Source organism: Sus scrofa, chromosome 4 (assembly GCF_000003025.6).
Source record: "Sus scrofa isolate TJ Tabasco breed Duroc chromosome 4, Sscrofa11.1, whole genome shotgun sequence".
Taxonomy (NCBI): Eukaryota; Metazoa; Chordata; class Mammalia; order Artiodactyla; family Suidae; genus Sus; species Sus scrofa.
Window position 1 is genome coordinate 40334792 of NC_010446.5, and position 23803 is coordinate 40358594.

At 47.1% G+C, this 23803-nt stretch overlaps 1 protein-coding gene across 3 annotated transcripts in view; it reads right to left on the reverse strand.

Annotated features, from left to right (window-relative positions):
- PTDSS1 (phosphatidylserine synthase 1) overlaps positions 1 to 23803 on the reverse strand; it is a 78224-nt gene that overhangs the window by 36916 nt on the left and 17505 nt on the right. For all 3 annotated transcript variants that reach the window (XM_021089073.1, XM_021089074.1, XM_021089075.1), the window contains 4 exons: positions 11794 to 11838; positions 10278 to 10402; positions 4073 to 4231; positions 348 to 499 (listed from right to left, as the gene is read on the reverse strand). In XM_021089073.1, coding sequence (XP_020944732.1) covers positions 348 to 499; positions 4073 to 4231; positions 10278 to 10402; positions 11794 to 11838 — 481 coding nt within the window. The remainder of the gene's footprint in view (positions 1 to 347; positions 500 to 4072; positions 4232 to 10277; positions 10403 to 11793; positions 11839 to 23803) is intronic.

Sequence of the window (23803 nt, forward strand, 5' to 3'; positions counted from 1 at the left end):
AGATGAGGCTCAGATCCCAAATTGCTGTGACTATGGTGTAGGCCAGCAGTTGCAGCTGCAATTTGAACCCTAGACCAGGAACTTCCATATGCCTCGGGTGCAGCCCTAAAAACCAAACAAAAAAAAAAAAAAAAAAAAAAAGGAAGGGGTGGTTTCGAGAAAATCATAAATGATTTAGCATTTGTTGGCTCGATGTCTAAAATTGGGCTTATAATCATTTCTGAGTTCCAGTTACAAATGTGTAATTTATTCCTCATCCTCAGGAATGTACCCGGGGTGCATGCTACTGAGACAGTTAAATCTGCACCGAGAGCCACTGATTCGTGACCAGGAGGAAGATGACTCACTTGAAGCTTGCCCAGTGGTAAGTTCTCATCTCTAAAAACCGGCAGACGACCATGCCCAACCAGATGCCGCCACCGTTACAGAGCAGGATGTCCAGAATGACTTGGTCCCACCAGCACTCGGCAAAATTGGGCAGAAGATGCATGAAGAAAAGCTGAGAGACACAAGAGATGACGGTTATAAAATACAAAGCTAGGGCTTCAGCAGAAAGCGCCTTTAACTGATACATACATTAAACAGTACATTCTTTTAGCAAAAGCTGTTGACATTTCAGGTTTTCCCAATTTATTAAAAAAAAAAAAAAAAAGTAAAACCAAAGCCTATTATTAGGTTCTTATTTTTGATTTCATGGATGGTTTGCAAATGCTGCTAATCCCAACAGCTCTTTTTTTTTCTTTTTGGACACAGGGCTTTAAAGAAATGATGAATGATGACCCATCTTGAAAAGTACTACCAGCAAACAATCTTGGCTAATGACATCTTGACATGGATCCAGGAGGGGCAAGGGAGAAAGGTTTTCCTACTTGCCTACAGAGAACCCACAAAATTAGCAGCTTGAGCTAATTTTATTTGCTCAAGATTTTATTTTGCTTTTTTTTTTTTTAGGGCCGTACCCGAGACATATGGAAATTCCCAGGTTAGGGGTCGAATTGGAGCTGCAGTCACGGGCCCACACCACAGCCACAGCCACGCAGGATCCGAGCCACGTCTGCGACCTCCACCATGGCTCACGGCACCGCCGGATCCTTCACCCACTGAGTGAGGCCAGGGATTGAAACTGCATCCTCATGGATCCTAGTCGGGTTCGTTAACCGCTGAGCCACACAAGGAACTCCTGAAGCTATACATTTTAGAAACAGTCTATAGATATTTGGGCAAAACAGTGAGTAAGCTGTAAATTAGCTTAATAGGAAATCTTACACAAATTGATTGATTCACAACGATCATCTTTTATCAAGTGCCAGTGATGTGCAAGGTTATGAGACAAAATGCATCAAGGTTCTTAACCTCAGGGGGCAGGAACCAGACGTTTATTTAGAACCACAAAATCAGGTAAGCAGTGCCAAGTGTCACCATGGGGCAAGGGCGGGACCAGTAAGAGAGAGACTCATTTGGACAGGAAGCTATTGTGGCAGATTTCTGGAAGGAAGACAGCTTGGAGTGGGGTCAGTAAGGACAGGAATTTCAAGAGACGGAGGTGAAGGGATGGGCATTCTAGAAAGAGGGCAGAGTGAGATTCAGCGTGGAACAGAAGTTGTGGCTGAATTCAGAGCAGCGCAGAGTGTGTGAAGGCCCGATTAAAGAAAGCCTGAAGGAATTCCTGTTGTGGCTTAGTGGTTAACAAATCCGACTAGGAACCATGAGGTTGTGGGTTCAATCCCTGGCCTTTGCTCAGTGGGTTAAGGATCCAGCGTTGCCATGAGCTGTGGTGTAGGTCTCAGACTTGGCTCGGATCCCGTGTTGCTGTGGCCCTGGCCTAGGCCAGAGGCTACAGCTCTGATTTGAATCCTTGCCTGGGAACCTCCATATGCTGCAGAAGCGGCCCTAGAAAAGATAAAAAAAAAAAAAAAAAAAAAAAAAAAACCTACTCATGAAAGCATTTCATAGACTATAAAACAATGCAAATACAAGGAGTTTGCTTTCCTGATGTGTCTGCTGCCGAGAAGATACAGGACAGCTACCAGATGTGATGGCGAGGGGCTCGGGCTGACCCCAGGCGGGCCGAGCACCACCTCGAGCTGCATTCCCAGGTTCCGAGCCATGAGAAGGAGCATGAACTCTCCCAGAAAGACAAACTCTAGCTGAAGCCGCCGCCGCCGCCGATGACACAGAGCTGCTAGGAACAATGCTATGTGAGGGAGCAGCTTTGGAGGACATGCATCAGCCTGAGGAGACTTCCTGGAAAGTACTGGATTTGGGGGTGCACTGGCGGGGAGAGAGCAGAGTCGAGGGGCTGGAAGGGACCACATTCGTTCACTCACTAAGGATCTGGGAACATCTGCCAGGCTCTGGGATGGGCAGAAACGGGCCCAGCCCTCTTGAAGCAGAACGTTTAGCACAAAAGAGACACTAAGCAAGAATCTAACATGTGTGGAGTGTTTCCAAGGAGAAGGACCAGGTGCTCTATTTCCAGGGGTACAGATGTGAGCCTAGCCAATGGAGGGAGCAGGACAGAGAGGGTGGAACTCGGAGGACAGCTCTACGGGGGGGAAGGCCACAGCATCTCTGAAGTGAAGGAAGCAACGCTGGCTGGAGCACAGGGCAGATGGAGCACCGGTGAAGGCTGGACTAACATGAGCCTTGTGGGCTGGTTCAGAAGACCAGATGAATGGGGAAGAGTGTTTGGTAGAAGGCTATGATTGGTTGAGGTCTGAAAGGATCACTTTGGCAAAGGATAGTGTGGAAGGAGGAGATGAGGGATTCAGATAAGAGGGAAGGGTGGATAAGATATGAGTGTGAGCAGTGGGATGACTGGAGAGAGGTTTAGAAAAGCGAGTTGGAAGTTCCTGTCCTGGCTCAGCTGAAACAAATCTGACTAGCATCCTTGAGGATGTAGGTTCGATCCCTGGCCTCCTTCAGTGGGTTAAGGATCTGGTGTTGCCGTGAGCTGTGGTGCAGGGGCCACAGGGCGGCGAGGGTCTGGGGACGCCTGGGAGTCAGAGGCAGAGCGTGGAGCCAGGCAGGAACATCTGGATCCATGCATGGCTCTGAGCTCTGCTTCCTAAGGGCACACGGGGATATACACTGCCGTTCCAGTTTATGGTAAAGACTCGGGAGGTCCTATGTGCCTCAGTGGGTACTCTTATGGGGTGAATTGTGCACCCAGATCCACTGGTTGGAAGCCCCAACCTCAGTACCTCATAAGGGGAGCTAATCTGGAGGTACTGTCACTGCAGATGTAATCAGCTAAGATGAGGTCGTACTGGCGCAGGCTGGATCCCGAATCCAATATGACTGGTGTCCTTAGAAAAAGAACATCTCGTTTGTCTGTGCACACAGTGAGGAGGCCACATGAGGATGAAGGCAGAGGTTGGGGTGACGCGTCCACAAGCCAAAGGACACCAAGGATGGCCAGCCATCCATGAGCAGCTAAGAGAGGCCTGGGACAGCCTCCCCACAGCCCTCAGAAGGAAGCAACCCGGCCGCCACCTTGAACTTGGGCTTCCTAGCCTCTGGGGCCATGAGAGGCAGGTGGATAGCAGCCAATATCTACCTGGCATGTTTCATTCAAGGTGAGGGTCAGGACACTAACTGGCATCATGAAATAACTATGCCCATGGCCAAATTCTGCTCCCTGGGAATGACGAAGAATGATATAACTGGTCAATGAATAAACAAGTTTCCAAGATTTCATTTCGCGAATAGTTTAAAGAACAGAGCTCTTGGAGTTCCCGTCATGGTGCAGTGGTTAACGAATCCGACTAGGAACCATGAGGCTGCGGGTTCAATCCCTGGCCTTGTTCAGTGGGTTAAGGATCTGGTGTTGCCCTGAGCTGTGGTGGTGGTTGCCGATGTGGCTCGGATCCCGCATTGCTGTGGCTCTGGCATAGGCTGATGGCTGTGGCTCCAATTAGACCCCTAGCCTGGGAATCTCCATATGCCACAGGAGCAGCCCTAGAAAAGGCAAAAAGACAAAAAAAAAAAAAAAAAAAAAAAAAAAGAAAAAAGAAAAAAAGAAACTTCCCACACTGTAGCTTTGAGACAGCAGCCCACGCCCCCATCTTACCTCAGTCAGCTCCCAGGTAATACTGATTGTCCAGCAGAGACCGTAGCTACGGATCAGCAAGGCCTTCATGGCCCAGCCCCAGAAATGTCCAAATGCAAATATATCAAAATGGCTGATAATCCGCTCCCAGGTGATAACGTGGCAGTTCACAGCGTACTCCTGTGCAAAATACAAAACGGGGAGTGATAAGTGGTACCCTAGACATCAACTTGCTCCCAGGATTGGGACAATCATGGAAAGAATTGATAGGACCTTGACAGTGAACATATGTCCTGCCCAATAAAAAAGGTTTTAGTAACTGAGAACATTTGAGGAAAAAATGACCGAGTATTAGAGTTTATAAACCAGAACTGTTTTGCTCTGAATTGCAGAGGCTTAGTTAAAGGAGAAAGCAAAATCATTTTACAAAGGCTTAACTCATCTTTTTGTTTTTTTTGTTTTTTTTGGTTTTTTTTTTGCTTTTTAGGGCCGCACCCACAGCATATGGAGGTTCCCAGGCTAGGGGTCTAATTGGAGCTATAGCTACCGGCCTACGCCAGAGTCACAGCAACACCAGATCTGAGCCAAGTCTGCGACCTACACCACAGCTCTCAGCAACACCGGATCCTTAACCCACTGAGCAAGGCCCAGGGATGGAACCCAAAACCTCATGGTTCCTAGTTGGATTTATTGCTGCTAGGCCACAACAGGAACTCCCTTAACCCATTTTAAGAAAGTGGTATCACACAGCCCATGTTGCTTGCCGACAGGGCAACTGTGTTAAAGTCAAAAAAATTTAAAAAATGGAGTTCCCATTGTGGCTTAGCAGTAACAAACCCGACTGGGATCCATGAAGACTCAGGTTCAATCCCTGGCCTCCATCAGTGGGTTAAGGATCAGGTGTTGCCACGAGCTGTGGTGTAGGTTGCAGACACAGCTCAGATCTGCGTTGCTGTGGCTGTGGTGTAGGCCAGCAGGTGCAGCTCTGATTCAACCCCTAGCCTGGTAACTTCCCTGTGCTATGAGTGGGGACCTAAAATAAATAAATAAATAAATAAATCCCCAATAAATAAAGAATAAATAGGTTCAGAAATTTAATAACACATCCCAAAATATTATGGAATAAAAAAAGAAATCACCATAGAAAATTATATTCAGTATTAAATGATGATACAGCTTTGATTCAAGCCCTAACCTGGGAACCTCCATATACCTTCAATGTGGACCTAAGAAGACAAAAAAAAAAAAAAAGAAAGAAATTAGAAGAAAACAGCATTATTCCCAATTATTCCCAGATTATGTATCAAATATTACATAATCTAAATATTAAAATAGTACAAAGCTTTTAAAAATTTAGGTTTCATGTCTAATATCTTTTTGTTTTTAATATACATCAACTTTTTTTTTTGTCTTTTTTTTTAGGGCACTGGAGGCATATGGAGGTTCCCAGGCTAGGGGTGGAATCAGAGCTGTAACCACTGGCCACAGCCACAGCCACAGCAATGAGGGATCTGAGCCGTGTCTGGACCTACACCACAGCTCACAGCAACGCTAGATCCTTAACCTGCTGAGTGAGGGCAGTGATCGAACCTGCGTCCTCAAGGATACCAGTCAGATTTGTTTGTGCTGAGCCACGACAGGAACCTAACAGTATAATTTTAAGTCAACTTCCTTATACTGGTGTTTATGATGAAAGCAGTTATCATATGACATTCCTCAGGAAGCGCTATGTTCCACATGCATTTCCCCCCAAATTAATCAGAGAGGAAGGAGTAAGATTTCAGCCAGCCGACACAATTCCTGTGAAGTATGATATTTTCAAATTCCGGAAAAAATATTTTCTGAAGGAGCAAAAAAAGAGCATCTTGTGCTCCCACCATCTCTTTGAAACCCACCACAGCCGATGTCTGAAGGCTTTCTCAAATAAAGTGTATTTTAATTTGCGAAGCTTAAAAGGATATTTTTATTTATTTATTTATTTATTTATTTTGCTTTTTTAGGGCTGCACCCACGGCCTAGCAGCAACAGCAACGTCAGATCCGAGCTGGGTCTGCGACCTATACCACAGCTCAAGGCAAAGCCGGGTCCTCCACTGAGCGAGGCCAGGGATAGAACTCGCAACCTCATGGTTCCTACTCGGATTTGTTTCCATGGCACCATGACCGGAACTCCAGGACATTTTTTAAAACAGTATTTTTTGAGAAACATTCCCATGTGATATTATGAATGGGTAAGCGGGAAATCTAGAGAAAAGAGGCGAAAAAAATCTATAGGGATAAGTCAAGATAAGGCTTGGAAAAAAAAAAAAAAACAAAGTGCACTGTAATGAGATGGACATTCTCTTTCCAGGCTCTGAGGCATGTGCCTGTCACAGGAATCAGAATCAGTCAGAGAGAAATACCCGCAGGCAAAAGCAGTTACACTTTAGGTTAAGAAGAGTTTAAAGGTTAAGGAGAGCTTAAGGCCAGGTCAGCCCCAAATTCCTGAACCACCCTATCCCCTGATTTACATCCAAGCCTGCAGCTTAGGGTTAGATAAGAAAGGCCTGTTTTCATAAGGCTGCTCTTAGCTTTTTGTCTTTTTTTTTTTTTAAGGGCGGCACTTGCGGCAGATGGAGATTCCAGACTAGGTGTCTAATCGGAGTTATAGCTGCCTACGCCACAGCCACAGCAACGCCAGATCTGAGCTGCATCTGCGACCTGCAGCACAGCTCACAGCAATGCCGGAACCCCAACCCACTGAGTGAGGCCAGGGATCGAACCCGCAACCTCATGGTTCCTAGTCAGATTCATCTTTGCTGCACCACAATGGGAGCTCCATCATAAGGCTGCTCTTAAAGTAACCCTGGGTTGAAGACCACCTTGGATTCTCTATGAGAATGTTCCTGTGCTTTGACAAATGAGAGAAAACACTCTGAAAACCATAAAGAGCCAAATGTGTCTGCTGGCGTTATACTTATTAGGAGCAAATTTGTCAGTGATGGCATCTGGAAGATCCTGAGGTCCTGGTCCTGAGAGGGACACAGGGCACTGCAGTTTATTTTTATTTATTCATTTTGCTTTTTAGGGCCACATCCACAGCATATGGAAGTTCCCAGGCTAGGGGTCGAATTGAAGCTGTAGCCGCTGGCCTACACCACAACCACAGCAAAGCAGGATCTGAGCCACATCTCCAACCAACACCATAGCTCATGGCAACACCATATCCTTAACCCACTGAGAGAGGCTAGGGATCAAACCTGCACCTTCAGGTATGTGAAGGATTCAGGTATGTGAAGGATTCGTTATCTATCGCTGAGCCACAATGGGAACTTGAAGATAACTCAATTTACAAATCAGATTTGCTCTAAAACCTTATCTGAAGCTTAGAACACATTTCTTTTATGGCCACACCCACAGCATATGGAAATTTCTGGGCTAGGGATCAAATCCAAGCTGCAGCTGTGACCTACGTACGCCACAGCTGTAGCAATGCCAGATCCTTAACCCATTGTACTGGGACTGGGATGAGTGAGAGCCTCATCTCACTGCACCACAGCAAGAACTCCAGGACACTTTTTTTTTTTTTCCTTTTAGGGCCGCACCCGCTGCATATGGAGGTTCCCAGGCTAGTGGTGTAATCAGAGCTACAGCTGCACAGCCACAGCAACGCCAGATCCTGAACCCACTGAGCGAGGCCAGAGATCAAACCTGCAACCTCATGGTTCCTAGTTGGATTCGTTCGTGCTGCACCACGGCGGGAACTCCCAGAACACATATTTTTGAATAGAAGAAATATTTAGAGACATAGCAAACTTTCTAGACAATTACACAAAAGACTACGTCTAATAGGACTTCAGGGACCTTCCCCAACCCCAAGTTATGACATTAATTATAAGGGAAAAGGAAGTCTCCATTTCAATGTGCAACACTGGACATGGACTAGAGCCTGTAAAGATTAGGAAAAGGTGGCCACTGAGGGCCCCAGAAACTGGGGAAGCACAGGCTTCCGTCCTGCACACAGGCGCTTCTTCTTACCAAAGTTCTACAAAGGGGAGGCGTTTCTCTAGCGCCATCAATGAACAGGTCCTTAGGACTGGGAAAGATGTTTTGGAGGAAGTAAAAGCACTGAAGCATGAGAGGTGGAGAAGACAGACCGGTCTAGCACCAGCTGGAAGTCTGGAAGCTGAAAACTGCCTCGGGCTTGGCTTTGCCTGGCAAGAAAGAATTAGTCAATCCTTGAAAACGAGATTCTAAACTCCAGTTTCAGCTCTTTTGGAGGCTGTAACTGTGATAATAGATGTCCCTATGACGTCAGCTTCCCAAGGAAGGTAGATGTCAGAGCATTATTGGGGTCAACCTCCTCCCACAACTGGCTGTGAGAGCAGGATCGAGAGACAGAGCAGCATATCCACCAGCACGTTAGTTTACTTCATAATGTGACCAAATTTGCCTAACCCCCCCCCCAAAATGGTGTGTGGGGGGATATAATCTGGAATATCCTTCTCCCAATCTATATTTTATAAGGGTTCTGTACCAAATACTTGTCGTTATTATAACTATGTGCTTGAGGAGTTCCTGTCGTGGCTCAGTGGTTAATAAATCCGACGAGGAACCATGAGGTTGCAGGTTCGATCCTTGGCCTCACTCAGTGGGTTAAGGATCCAGCATCACCGTGAGCTATGGTATAGGTCGCAGATGCGGCTCAGATTTGGTGTTGCTGTGGCTGTGGCGTAGGCTGGTGGCTACAGCTCCGATCAGACCCTGAGCCTGGGAACCTCCATATGCCGTGGGTGCAGCCCGAGAAAAGACAAAGAAAAAAAAAACCAAAACAAAACTATGTGCTTGAGGCACAGTCCTAAGGGAAAGTGTAGGTTGTGGAGCCAGAGGGATCTATTTCCTCCTCAGCAAAATGGGGATTTTAAGTGCATATTATAGACTACATATAACAACCCCCCCAGCGCCTGGTGGAGCAGACAATCCATAATCAGCAAATGCTGCCATCCTCACCGCAACCATCAAGATCAGTAGCATCAGAAGCTGTTAAGTCACCCTGGACCATTCTCTTCCTTACAGAATTTTCTCCTTCAGACTTTTCAATCATTTTTGGCATTCTTACTTTTGCTGTTAGCTCGCCCTGCATAAAAGTGAAAGATAAAACCTGGAAACAACGTCCAAAGGGTCTGACCCATCTCAACGATGCTGGAATGACCACTTTTTGGACGTTCTATTAAATTCCTCTGTACTGCTTTTTTTGTTTGTTTGTTAAACAGGCCCCAAATGCCTGTTCCCCTTTTCTGATCATCCCTAGGGTTTTCTTCAATGTGCACTAAAATGTTAGGCACTTAAAAAAAAAAAAAGAAAAAAACAAAAACAAAAAACAAAAAAGGAAGGAACAGTATTACAGTGTAAAACAGTCTCTTCCCTAAAAGCTGAAGTCCAGAGTTTGTATAGCCAAGAACGAAATTACTTATTGTGTATGTGTGTGTGTGTGTGTGTGTGTGTGTGTTTTCTTTTCTTGCCACCCTGTGGCATACGAAGTTCCCAGGCCAGGGATCAGATCAGAGACACAGCTGCAACCTAAGCCACAGCTGCGCAATGCCAGGTCCTTAATCCACTGTGGTGGGCTGGGGGATGGAACTTATGTCCCAGCGCCCCTCAAGGCACCCCCGATCCTTTTGTGCCACAGCAGGAACTCTGACTTATTGTGGCTTAATAAAAATAATGAATGAAATGGCCTGTATCATGACAGTGGGCCCCCTCACCGCAAGCAGGTGGGAAGAAGCAGGATGTCAGGGCTGGATTGGGGAGCAGAGGCGCCAAGGGTGACCCTGATGGAGCAGGAGCAGCTACCATCAGAGGACCTGGTGTGTGCGAGGCACTGGGTGGAGCCTTCACTGAGTTCACAATAAACTCCCAAGGTAAGTATAATCTCACTCTGCAAAAAAGAGAACAGGCTACAAGTTCATAGCCCAAAGGTCCACAGCTCACAAGAGTCAGAAATGGAATTTCCATCCAAGCCTGGCTACTTTCCCATCTTCCTACCACCCCCTTTGCGCCAGGAGAAGATTCATTTCCCTGGATGGATCGCCCAGGGAATCATGGACCACCCCAACCTGCCCAGAGACGTGGGGTTTAGGCAGCTCCGGAAGAACCTGGAGGAGAAGCAATTCCACATGGGAGGTCAACTTCCCCCACACCCGAGAGAGTCGACCGTGTCCTTTCAGAGACAGCTGACAAGTACGTACCATGACATCTGCCTCCCTCGTGGCATAGCGAAGATTTGGATCCAGCCAGTACATCAGGGATTTAACCTGCTCAAAGTTCAGGAAGAGGAGGAACACCAGGAACAGAAAGTAGAGCACGCTGAGCCCTGAGGGACACAAAAACATTCTCACGTTGGAGAGGGGACCTGGCCCGCATCAGACGCACAGGTGCCTTAGACGCGCACAAGATGTATTCGACTCAAATTGCTTACGGCCAGAAGCAGACACTGGTGGGGAGAGACATGGGCTGGGGAGAGACCCCTGTTAGGAGCTGGTCTTTCTTTTGATGAGGGTCTGACTCATGATCCTAATTCAGATTGAGGGGAGTCAGTCATACTCTCTGAGAAAACGGTGCTGAAGCTGAGAGCTGGAGGGGAGGCCGACTAAGGTCGAGGGGTGGGGAGTGGATGCAGCCTGCAGGCAGGGAAGACAAGCAGGTTCCAGGAGGAGCTCTAGGAGCCAGACTGCAGATGGGCGCTGGCGGAGAGGGAACAGAGCAAGGCGGCTCTGAAGGTCAAGGTTCAGGGCCACCGCAATGACCTCGGATTTGAACTTGTCAGAGGAGGAGCACCTGATGAGTTCCAAATGGGAAAATAAGACAACCTAGGTGACAGTTCATGAAATGGACTCTGGACATTGTGTGGAGCATGGACCAGAGATGGACAAGGCTGGGTGGATGGGCCAGTCCCAGCTAGTGACAGGTGTGAAAGGTCAGAGGTAGCCCAGGGTCACTCATCACCGTCTCATGCCCCGCGTCAACCCTGGGGGCATTGTGTTACCATCATATCATATCGTAATTGGTATCCTAAAAACCACCTCCCATAATTTTTCTTTTTTTGTCTTTTTGCCTTTTCTGGGGCCACTCCAGCAGCATATAGAGGTTCCCAGGCTAGGGGTCTAATTAGAGCTGTTGCTGCCAGCCTATGCCAGAGCCGCAGCAATGTAGGATTCGAGTCGCGTCTGCAACCTACACCACAGCTCACGGCAATGCCGGATTGTTAACCCACTGAGCAAGGCCAGGGATCGAACCCGCAACCTCATGGTTCCTAGTCGGATTCGTTAACTACTGCGCCACGACGGGAACTCCCTCCTTTTCCAAGTTCTTTCCCATTCACAACACTAGGGAGATGGCTAGGTTTTCAGTCTCTCTCTGGGATGTGGACAAGACAAAGGTGCTCATATGATGCACATGGATTGCACTAGTGAAGAGCAACATCCACAAACACAAGCCACGTTCCCTCCAGTCATATCCTGTGTGCATTCACAGACCACTGTGGGAGAGGCGGGCGGGACAGTTCATGTGTGCGACAATTTCAGCTGTCACCAGCACTTTAGACTGTGGCAGTGCATTTTAATAAAACATTGCTATTATGAACACCAACAGCTAAAAAGCTCTGAAGTTTTACAGTAGAGTGGTAAGGAAAACGGCTATAATAATATACAGAAAAAGTTTGCTCAAAATAGAATGGATTTTTAAATCTACTAATGCGTAACTCACCAAAAACCATTCGCCACAAGGCCGGATGAGGTCGAGTAAACGGACCTGCAGAGATAATGTTACAAGGTCAGAACAGGCTGCTTTCAAACCAAGACTAAAATAAAGACAGTGCTCCTGATCCCCACAGAGATAAAGGGTTAAAAGAAAAAGCTCTCTACGCTTCAATTTTTCCTCCATAAATAATCTGAGGTCAGAGTCAAGGTTGGAATGTTTTATCCACATTGTAACAACCATCCCCACAATTGTTAACAGGCACCAATCTCCACAACAGAGGGGTTTTTTTGTTTGTTTCTTTGTTTTGTAAGCATTGTCTTCAGAACTTAGACCATAATTTATTTCCCATGGAAACAATGTTACAACAGTGAGGAGGCCAGCCTTTAACTGTGTGTAATACTTAACTGTGACTTAGCAAGAAACCTCACAGCTTCCCAGAAGCCTGAGGAAAAGGTATTCTGTTGTGGGTTTTTTGTTTGTTTTTTTTTTTCTTTTTTCCCTTTGGTCCTTTATTTTTGGGCAGGACTTGCACATATGGAAGTTCCCAGGTTAGGGGTTGCATCGGAGCTGCAGCTGCCAGCCTACACAATAGCCACAGCAATGCCAGATCTGTTCCTCGACCTACAAAACAGCTCATGGCAACTCTGGATCCTTAAACTGAGAGAGGCCAGGGATCGAACCCACATCCTCATGGATACTAGACAGGTTGGTTTCCGCTGAGCCACTACAGGAGAAGGTCTCCTGGACCAGACTCTGTGTGTGTGTGTGCGTGCGTGTGTGTGTGTGTGTGTGTGTGTGTGTGTGAGAGAGAGAGAGAGAGAGAGAGAGAGAGAGAGAGAGAGAGATTCTGACAATAAAAGAAAGAGACATTCTGATAATAAGAGAGACATTCTGACAATAAAAGAGAGAGACAGAGAGAAGCCCTGTGCTTGGAAAACAAGTGAGGTGGGGAATGACCCTGAAGGCAAAGCCCTGGAGAACTGGAACATGCTGGTGGGTGGGGCTTTAGATCACCACCTGTGGTAACACATTACTTCCTACATGGTGACCCAATTCAGATACCCATATACAATGGAAAGCAAAGTTTCACAGAACATAACTTACTCTTACTGCTAGTAATACAACAATACTTTGTCTTCTATTTTATTTCCTTTAAAAAAAAAAGTAATGGAAAAAGAAAGCAAATAAGCTGGGCCTTGATCCATCAAATGGATCTGCCACCATCAAAGGGCTGGAGTTCCCAAGCGGGACCACTGCTCTATTTGCACCTGACCTACTTGGGGCTGCCCACGCCCTCCTCTTCCAGTGAGAGGAACCCCCCGTCTCCAGGAGAGATGCCACAGCTTGCTGCCTAGCCTTCTTTATAAGAGGGGCTCAGTCCTTTAGTCGCACCCATGCCGGACGATGTCAGGAGCTGGTGACAGTGGAGGTTAAGTCTGCCGGGTTCTCCCCTCCCTCTGGCCCTGGGCAGTGGGGAGGTGACACTCCTCACGCCAGTGAAAGTGGTACTAGTGATTGTGGCAGAGGCAGTTCCATTGAGGGTTCACTGCAAAAGTGACAGTAGGAACCAGACTACGGCCAGCACTCACTTGTTAGACCAGTTGCTGGAAGCCTGGCCCAGGGCCTGGCTTCCTGCCACGTTTTGCATTTTAAGGCCGCGTCTGCGACTTATGAAAGTTCCCAGGTTAGGGATCAAATCAGAGCTACAGGTGCCGGCCTACACAACAGCCACAACAACTTGGGATCCAAGCCGAGTCTACAACCTACACCACAGCTCATGGCAACACCGGATCCATGACCCACTAAGCAAAGCCGGGGATCGAACCCTCAACCTCATGGATACTGGTTGGATTCGTCTCCAATGAGCCACAATGGGAACTCCTAACATGCTTTTCATCATCCACTTCTGTTGCTTGCTACCAAGAATCCCTGAAGCAAACATTACATTGTAATTTGTATTCTGGAACTCATTTTAAATGGCCCATCTCTTCTTAAAAAGACTACATTGTATTACTAACTGCTTTCTAGGGATGAGTCAAGTTCATGACAGGGATATAAAGTGCAAGTACCCCTCACCCTCCAAATCCATTCAGCTCCTGAGTTTAAATGCTGAGAGCTCAGAAGACGAGCAAGTTAAATTCATGAGGGACTCTGTTTTATCCAAATTTACATGGTGTCTGAGCTCTGGATGGCAAGTGGTGAGAGCTCAGTAGCAGGAGATTTGTCTAAAAGTTTATCTGTATCTGATTTGTGAGTTCTGACAGCAAAGGCTCAGACAGTAAGAGATACCTGAATTCTTCTTTGTTTTTTGTCTTTTTAGGGCCACGCCTGCGGCATATGAAAGTTCCCAGGCTAGGAGCTGAATCTGAGCTGCAGTTGCTGGCTTACACCACAGCCACAGCAATGAGGGATCCAAGCCACACACCACAGCTGGCAGCAACCCCAGATCCTTAATCCAATGAACGAGGTCCGGGATCAAACCCGCATCCTCATGGTTACCAGTCAGGTTTTTAACCTGCTGAGCCACAATGGGAATTCCATTACCCAATTTCTTTTGATTCAGCTGCTTTTTTCTAAAAAAAAAGGCACAACCAAGCATAGAAACTAGAATCTCCTTCTAGGTAACATAACCTGGTTAACTTTTTCAAATTACTGGAAAACTGTTGGCCAATACTGTCATCTTTTCAGTAATTTTCTCCTCCAAATGCTCTTCTTCACTGATGTTAGGTAATAACAGCGCAACTTGTCACCAGGAATGACTTCTGCATCACAGTATCGATCTGGCTTGCACCTGTTACTTCATCCAAGCCACTGAATTAATAACCGTCCAGTCCTAACATGGGACCCCAGCTTTATCTATGGTGTCTTTTAAGGTAAAACTCTGAAATTTTATGACCTCTTATTTGGCTCACAAGAGAAGTCCATCCCCAATCAATAATTTAAAATCCTACAGTGTTGTGCTCAAGAGTAACCATAAAATTCTAATGTCGGCAGTGCTTATCTGGGTCGGGGGATGAGCCAGGCTATCTCTTAGTTCTCCCGACTGTGGGATGACGATGCTGCCACCATTCCCATTTTACAGATAAAGACTCCACCTCAGGTCGAAGAGCCCACACGTCCATCCCCATCAGCTCTGTCAGAACTGGGCCAGCTGGAGAGGAGGGGCAGAGCAGGGAACGAGTCACGAGTGGGACCCAGGACTGTCCAGGGGCCAGGAGATGGGACAGAGAGAAGCAAGCCGGTGAGTGGTGTCTAGCGTTGCTGGGACGTGGAATTGAGAAGCCAAGTCAGGAAAGACAGAAGAACGAGAGAGAGAGAGAGAGAGAGAGAGAGAGAGAGAGAGAGAGAGAGCGCGCGCACGCGAGAGCAGGGAACTGATACAAGGTCCCTCCCCTTAGCCAGTGATTACTTTAGGAGTGGCCTTGTGAAAACAGAACTCAGCCCATCCTTATCGCACCCTAATCACCGTGCTTCGGTGGTTGAGGAATTGGGGGTTAATGAGGCCTCAAACTCTCCTTCACCTAAAGAGTAACTGCTTCTGCCCAAGGGTTTTTCTCTCTGACCAGCTGTGATTCCTGAGACAGAGCCAAGTGCCAGAGACTGGAAAGAGAATTTTCATCTCATTGCACTGCAGTTTGGTTTTTATCTTAACTCATTAATTTTTACCCCTCTTCGATTGGTATCCCATTTAGATGTCATAATATTCCATCATAAAATATGATGTTTAAAAGTGTCCTTCCTGGAGTTCCCGTTTCGGTTCAGTGGGTTAAGAACCTGACATAGGAGGAACCTGATGTGAAGAAGCGGGTTCGATCCCTGGCCTAGCTCAGTAGGTTAAGGATCCGGTGTTGCTACAAGCTGCGCTGTAGGTCCCAGATGTGGCTCGGATCTGATGTTGCTGTGGCTGTGGCGTAACATGGAAGATGCAGCTCCAATTCGACCCCTAGCCTGGGAACTTTCATATGCTGTGGGTGTGGCCCTAAAAAGGAAAAAAAAAAAAAGTGTCCTTTCTGCCTTGTATTTGATCTGAGAAAGGCTTCAAAAATCTGCTGCAGTGGCTTTCAGAAGTGAAAGCAGACCACCAAGGTTCTTGAAGTGGGGAATAGATCACTGGGGCCTTTTAATGATGAAATGTGAGATAAGGCCCTGGAAAGTCAGGTGATCTTTCAGTAGCAAACTTTTTTTTTTTTTTTTAGAGCTGCTCCTGCAGCATATGGAAGTTCCCAGGCTAGGGGTCCAAACAGAGCTGCAGCTGCCAGCCTACATCACAGCCACAGCAACATGGGATCTGAGCCGTGTCTGCAACCTACACCACAGCTCCCTGCAATGCCGGATCCTTAACCCACTGAGCGAGGCTAGGGATCAAACCCACATCCACATGGATGCTAGTCAGAACCATTTCTGCTGAGCCACAATGAGAACTCCTCAGTAGAGAAATTTAAAACCCAATCGAGGCCTTACTTCAGTTATCAAACTGTCTACTTCATCCTGAAAAGAAACCCTGAATGCTTCATGTAGTTTATTTTTTCTTTTTAAGGCCATACCTGCAGCATATGAAAGTTCCCAGCCTAGGGGTCCAACCGGAGCTGCAGCTGCCAGCCTACACCACAACCACAGCAATGCCAGATCCAAGCCACGTCTGCAACCTACACCACAGCTTGTGACAATGCCAGATACTTAACCCACTGAGTGAGGCCAGGGATCGAACCCATATCCTCATGGATACTAATTGGGTTCTTAACCCACTGAACCACAATGTGAACTCCTCGCGAAGTATTTTCCAAAGTACCTTCCAGTAGCATTTCTCACTAGGATCGCCTCTTCACTGTCAAAAACAATAATATTGCTAAAAATACTATTTTGCTTTGTAAAATATCAAGGACGAGGCAGCGCATCCTATATAATAAACCTTGATACTTGTTCTCACTAGGACATCCACACCTGGCTGCTCCAGTCAGGTCACCCTGAAAACCATACATTCTACAGCATCTACCTGCCCAGGTGTGGACAGCCTTCTTGGAACACTGACCTCATCGTGGTGTCTTCGCACAGGTCTTATTCCCTAGCAGACCATTTTCTCAGAGGTCCTCCTCTGCTCAGTGTTAGGGTCAGGTGATGAGCAGGGGTGTTCCATCTCATGGGGGTCCTTCTTGCCTGTACTTTATTTGTTTTTTTTTTTTTTTTTGCTTTTTGCCTTTTTTCTAGGGCCACTTCTGTGGCATATGGAGGTTTTCCCAGGCTAGGGGTCGAATCGGAGCTGGAGCTGCCGGCCTATGCCAGAGCCACAGCAACTGGAGATCCGAGCCGCATCTGTGACCTACACCACAGCTCACGGCAATGCCGGATCCTTAACCCACTGAGCGAGGCCGGGGATCAAACCCGCAACCTTATGGTTCCTAGTCGGATTGTTAAACACTGAGCCATGACGGGAACTCCATACTTTATTTCTGATTTGGTAAAAGTGGCCTAGAGAATTCTGGGTCGGGGTTCCCACAGTGGCTTATCGGTAACAAAACCAACTAGTTTCCATGAGGACTCAGGTTCCATCACTGGCCCCACTCAATGGGTTAAGAATCTGGTGTTGCCATGAGCTATGGTGTAGGTGGTAGACATGGCTTAGATCTGGAGTTTCTGTGGCTGTGGTGTAGGCCGGCAGCTGCATCTCCAATTTGACCCCTAGCTTGGAACCTCCATATGCCGAGGGTGCGGACCTAAAAAGACAAATAAAAAGAAAGAAAAGTCAGAGTTCCCGTCGTGGCTCAGTGGTTAACAAATCCGACTAGGAACCATGAGGTTGCGGGTTCGATCCCCGGCCTTGCTCAGTGGGTTAAGGATCTGGCGTTGCCGTGAGCTGTGGTGTGGGTCATAGACGCGGCTCGGATCCTGTGTTGCTGTGGCTGTGGCATAGGCTGGCGGCTACAGCTCTGATTCGACTCTAGCCTGGGAACCTCTATATGCCATGGGAGCGGCCCTAGAAAAGGCAAAAAGACAAAAAAAAAGGAGGAAAAGTCTGGGTCTTCCATTCAGCTATGCAGGAGAGATGGGGAAGGTGTCTTAGGGTGGTTAATGAGAAACAAGTGCTGGTTTTGTTCATAAATGCGGTTTTCCTATAAGGCACATTGAAAAACTACATTTTACTTTCTTATCCGTTTTTGTGTCTACAATACATCATTCGCAATCGGACACTCAGAGCAAGTTTGATTTCAAAAGAAAACAGAAACCAAATGTCTTTTCCATGAGACAGGGAGCATTTAAAACACTTCCTCAGAAATAAAAACATAAGACCACAGCGAGACTTGCTAGTACGTATCCATGAATAACTGAGTTCTGGGGGCCAACCCTGGGGAGGTGGAATTCTGAACAAAAGTCAGAAGCTGCCTCTCCAGCTATGGCACATTTGTGCCCTGGGGCCCTCTCCTCTGTCCCTTCTCTTTATTATTTTTTTTATCTTTTATTATTATTATTATTTTTTTGCCATTTCTTGGGCCGCGTCCGTGGCATATGGAGGTTCCCGGACTAGGGGTCTAATTGGAGCTGTAGCCGCCAGCCTATGCCACAGCCACAGCAACACAGGATCCAAGCCGCGTCTGTGACCCATACCACAGCTCATGGCAACGCCAGATCCTTAACCCACTGAGCAAGGCCGGGGATCGAACCCGCAACCTCATGGTTCCTAGTCGGATTTGTTAACCACTGAGCCACGACGGGAACTCCTGTCCCTTCTCTTTATTATCCCTTTTTCAGCTTTTTATAATTTATCAATTTATTTAAAATATAGCTGATTTACAATGTTGTCCGTTTTCAGTTTTATGAGGTGTAACTGACAACCAAAATTGAGGGATATTCAATGACTATTATTTGAAAATTTAAATTCCTCTACGAAAAACCCAGAAAAGGTGAATGAAATTACCTCTGGGCAAATTTCAAGCCTAAGAAAGAATTTTTGTTTTTTCCACAAAAAAGTAGTGGAGGAGTTCCCATTGTGCCTCAACAGGTTAAGAACCCGACTAGTATCCATAAGGATGTGGGTTTGATCCCTGGCCTCACTCAGTGGGTTAAGGAGCAGGCACTGCCGTGAGCTGTGGTGTAGGTTGCAGATGCAGCTCCGATTTGACCCCCCTAGCCTGGGAACTTCCATGTGCTGCAGGTGTGGCCCTAAAAAGAAAAAAAGAAAAAAAAAAATAGTGGAGTAGGAGGCTGAGGGGCAGGCAAGTGGGGTGGGGGGAGAAGAAAACTTTTTTTTTTTTACTTTAGTGAACCCCTTCGGGATGGCCTTCCTGCTCAGGGAGATGTGATTAGCACTATCTTGGCTCAGAGAGACCAGAAGAGGCCAAAGGACAATAGGAGGATAAACTTAGGAAAGAAATCAAGAAATACTAGTTCTGTTTTATACAAAAAAAAAAAAAGAAAGAAATACTAGTTCTCTCACTCTCTTCAAAATGCTGTGTTTCTCTTGCAGAGGAGCAAAGGAAAGGAGAGGGCTAATTCTGTGAATTTTTTTTCTGGCAGATTCATTGCTTAATTCAACATGCATTTATTGGGAGGCTACTGTGGGCGAACCTGGGAGTACAGGATAGGGCAGGGCAGTGAGGGTTGGGCGGGGGAAGGGGGAGGAACAGTTCAACGAGGCCCTCAGAAGCTGGACAAGCACCCAGAGGTCACCTGTTGAAAGAAATCTCCCAGCCAACTGGAGACCAACAGGTTTCTAAATGTCACTCGGGTGACAGAGTGATACAGTTATAATTACACTCCAATGGCACTGGTGGTACAGTTAAAATGACACAGACCCTGGAGTGTCAGTTGCTACAAGGAGGTGGGAGTAGCACAGAAATTTTTTTTTTTCAAGGGAACCAAGAGAATAGAAGAGAAGATGGCAGGAAAGATGTGTAGGTCGGAGGCCACTCTTCCTGGGCCTCTCCTTCCTTATCTGTCTATAGGACAGAAGGAAGGAACTCTAGAACCCACTCCAGCCACTTCCCCTGTAGACTATCAAATGACACTATACTTATGGAGTTCCCATGTGGCCTAGTAGTTAAGGGTCAGGCACTGCTGTGGTGTGCGCTGGGTCCCTGGCCTGCAGCAGGCACAGCCCAAAAAAAAGTGGCAGGGGGGACTTGGGTTTGAGTCTCCACTCCTCCCCCATACAACTAAGCGGTACATTCTAAGCCAAAGGAGGTACAATCTTATTTTCTCTTTTAATTGTTTCTTCACTGCAGATTTGTGATGTGCCTCTGATGCCCACCAGGCTCTGTAAAGGCTTGTCCTCAGGTCTGGTTGGAGAAGAGGCCTGTGGCCTAAATCCTGATTAAATAGGAGGGAGGGCGAAGTTCCCATCGTGGCGCAGTGGTTAACGGATCTGACTTGGAACCATGAGGTTGCAGGTTCGATCCCTGGCCTTGCTCAGTGGGTTAAGCATCTGGCATTGCTGTGAGCTGTGGTGTGTTACAGATGCGGCTCGTATCCCGAGTTGCTGTGCCTCTGGTATAGGCTGGCAGCTACAGCTCCAATTAGACCCCTAGCCTGGGAACCTCCATATGCTATGGGTACAGCCCTGGAAAAAGCAAAAAGACAAAAAAAAAAAAAAAAAAAAAAAATTTAGGCCTATACTTACACATTCAGGGCAGCCTTTGCCAGGTCAAGGACAAATGCATTTGAGATTGCCAAAACAGAGCCATCCTGGGAACACCATCCACTGTAGGCACTTTCCCAGTGCCTTTGAAAGGCACTGCCTTTCAAGGAGAAGGTAAACACTGGGCTCCCTTTCTCCCCTTCATTTCATTACTTAATTTGAGAATGCGTGCCGAGGGTGGGGAGCATGGAAGACAAGGTGACAAGATTGGGACAAGAAGAGGCGTGTTTCTTCCACTCAGAGCCACCTGGCACAGTGGCTCCTGCAAGGGCCGGAGTCCAAATTCTGGCTATGGGGGGAGAGCTGCACACTCAGGGGTATCCTTCCCCAGGGGCCCTGCCAGCTCTCCCCATCGTCTCTGTAGCACCTCCCAAGGCCACCCCCAATTTAAAACTATTCAATCACAGCATTCGTTAATGTGGAAAACTTAAGAGTTTTCCTAATCTTAGGTAAAGCGGGAGTCGAGGGGATCTTTAGAGAACGAGGCAGGATGTGCTTGCTTTGGACACGTGGCCTCAAGAGTCCCTCCAGGCACCACTGCCCTGGCCTCCTCATCCTTTGTGCACAGATACTGAATGGACTTTGTCCTTTCCCACATCTGAGCCCTTGGCCTTGGCCGCTCTGGGACACGAGTGCTGTGTGAGCTCACACAGGTGGCAGGCAAGCTTTGGATTCAATCTGCCAATCTGCGGGCACTCTGAAGCCAGGGCACAACCACCGGTCGCTGGGCACGGGGTCCAGCGCACAGCAGGCACAGGTCAACTAAGGCCCTGGGACTGTGCTTCTAGATGAGAAAAGCCAGAGAGTGACCGAGAGAAGGAGAAGCAGAGGGAGACTGAAACATAGAGAAAGCAACGATGAAACACCTCATGATGGGCCTACTATGAGAAAAGACCAGGGTGCCTATAGGAATGGGTGGGCGCTGGGGCCCCACCACCAGGCTGGCATCCCCGGCCAGGTGGTGCTCAGGGATGACTGATGGCCTTGGGTTCGGTTTTCTCAGCAGGAAACCAAGCAGGCTGAACTGGAGGAGCCCTGTGGGTCCTCCCTGCTTGGTGTGCCTCCCAAAGTCTGGGGAAGCCAGGATAAGAAGAGCATAAAACAAACAAGGTTTATCTTTCCAAAAGGAAAGCAAAAGCCCAGTCCCACCACGAGAGACTGAGCCCGTTAAGTGGACTTTGAAGACACAAGGGCTTCATGGGGAAGAGAGGAAAACATCAGCAGAAGTCATGCAAAACATGATGTCCAACAGATTTAACTCCCCAACCTTCAGGGCTTTTGGAACCTTAAGAAAAATGTCCACGAATGAAGCCCCAAAGCCCAGCTCCTGCCAAAGCTCCGTGCAAGGGATGAAGATACAATCACAGCTACCAAGACACTGATGGTAGGGAACCCTCAAACTTCCAAAATGCTTCTTAGAAATAGCAAGTTGTTTAACAAGGACCTCCTGGGAGTTCCCATCGTGGCGCAGCAGAAATGCATCTGACTAAGAACCATGAGGTTTCGGGTTTGATCCCTGGCCTCACTCAGTGGGTTAAGGATCCAGTGTTGCGGTGGTGTAGGTTGTAGACACAGCTCAGATCTGGTGCTGCTATGGCTGTGGTGTAGGCCTGCAGCTACAGCTCCGATTAGACCCCGAGCCTGGGAACTTCCATATGTTGTGGGTGCGGCCTTAAAATGACCAAAAAAAAAAAAAAATAAGGGACCTACTGCATAGCATAGGGAACATAGGGAACTATACTAGATAGAGCATAGGTGTAATTATCTATAGGGAAAGGAACCAGAAAAAAAAAATATATATATATACATATATAAAACTGAATCACTGTGCTATACACCTGAAACTAACATGACATTGTAAATTAATTATACTCAAAAAAAAGGCAAGTTTAACAAGGACCTCGTGAATAGCACAAGGAACTATACTTATTGCACAGGTTGTGATAGGCAAAAAGAATCTGCAAAAGAATATTTGTGTACATATATATATATTTGTGTAACACGACTGTAAATCAACTACACACATATATATAAGGTTTATATAGAAAAATCAACTCTCTCTCTATATATATATATAAAGTTTAATTTAAAAAAAAAAAGCAAAAAGAAACCTTCAAGAAGCATGAAGAGGAGTTCCTATTATGGCGCAGCGGAAATGAATCTGACTAGGAACCATGAGGTTGCAAGTTCCATCCCTGGCTTCACTCAGTGGGTTAAGGATCTGGCGTTGCTGTGGCTGTGGCATAGGCCAGCAGCTGTAGCTCTGATTCGACCTCTAGCCTAGGAACCTCCATACACTGCGTGTGCAGCCCTAAAGACACACACACACACACACACACACACACACACAAAGGCAGCAGCATGAAGAACTAAGCAACAATTAACACATAGCCAAAGAAAGTTGCAGACTTAAAGAACAGACCTGATGGCTTTGGATTGATCACCTTCCCAAGCACATACTATGCTCTGAATTGGCTGATTTAAATAAGATAAACATTTTTAAAAAGGACAGTAAGGACAGATGAGATGAGAAAGAAACAGGAAGAGAGGACACAGACAATATCGGTCATGACATCTAGTGACGGTGGGGAAGTACCAGCAGACCTTCACGGGGTACAGAATGGCTGAGGAGGCTGAGGTCCCCACCCCCTGAAGGTCACCTACACACCCTCCCTCAGGGCTTAGGGGGCCACAGGCCTTGAGGTGGCATCCGACCTGAGATGCAGCTTCCTCCCTGCTCTGTTTGGGCTGTATTCTTAGGCCACCTTCGTGAGGCCAGGTTCCACAGCTCAGGGGGACCAGCAGCTGGGGGGTTCCCTTGATGCCCCATGTGGCCACTTGGGCTGCACTACCACACGACGCCCTTGAAGGAGCGGATGGGTCCGATAAGGTCCAAGTTCTCCCTAAACCTAAAATCCTGAGATGCTGTGTGTTGGAAGTAGGAGGAAAAAGAAAGCTGGCAAATAGCTAAAAAAGCTTTTAACACTGAGGACGTGTCCTAGAAAGCGGATTCCAGAGCATAGTCAATTCCCCCTCATTGCATGACCTAGTCCCACTATGACTCTCTGACCTTCATACCCCAATAACTATGTTATTATCAAAACTCTCCACCACTGTAGAAAGGCCAAACTATGTTGGTCATACCTGCATAAGGTATGCAGATGCTATACACTGAGTGTCTGCATCCCTCCCAAATTCGTACATTGAAAGTTTTTTTTTTGTTTGTTTTTTTAGGATTGTATCCACGGCATATGGAGGTTCCCAGGCTAGGGGTCAAATCAGAGCTACAGATGGCGGCCTACACCGCAGCTCACGGCAACGCCCAATCCTTAACCCACAGAGCAAGGCCAGGGATCAAACCCAAGTCCTCATGGATACCGTCGGGTT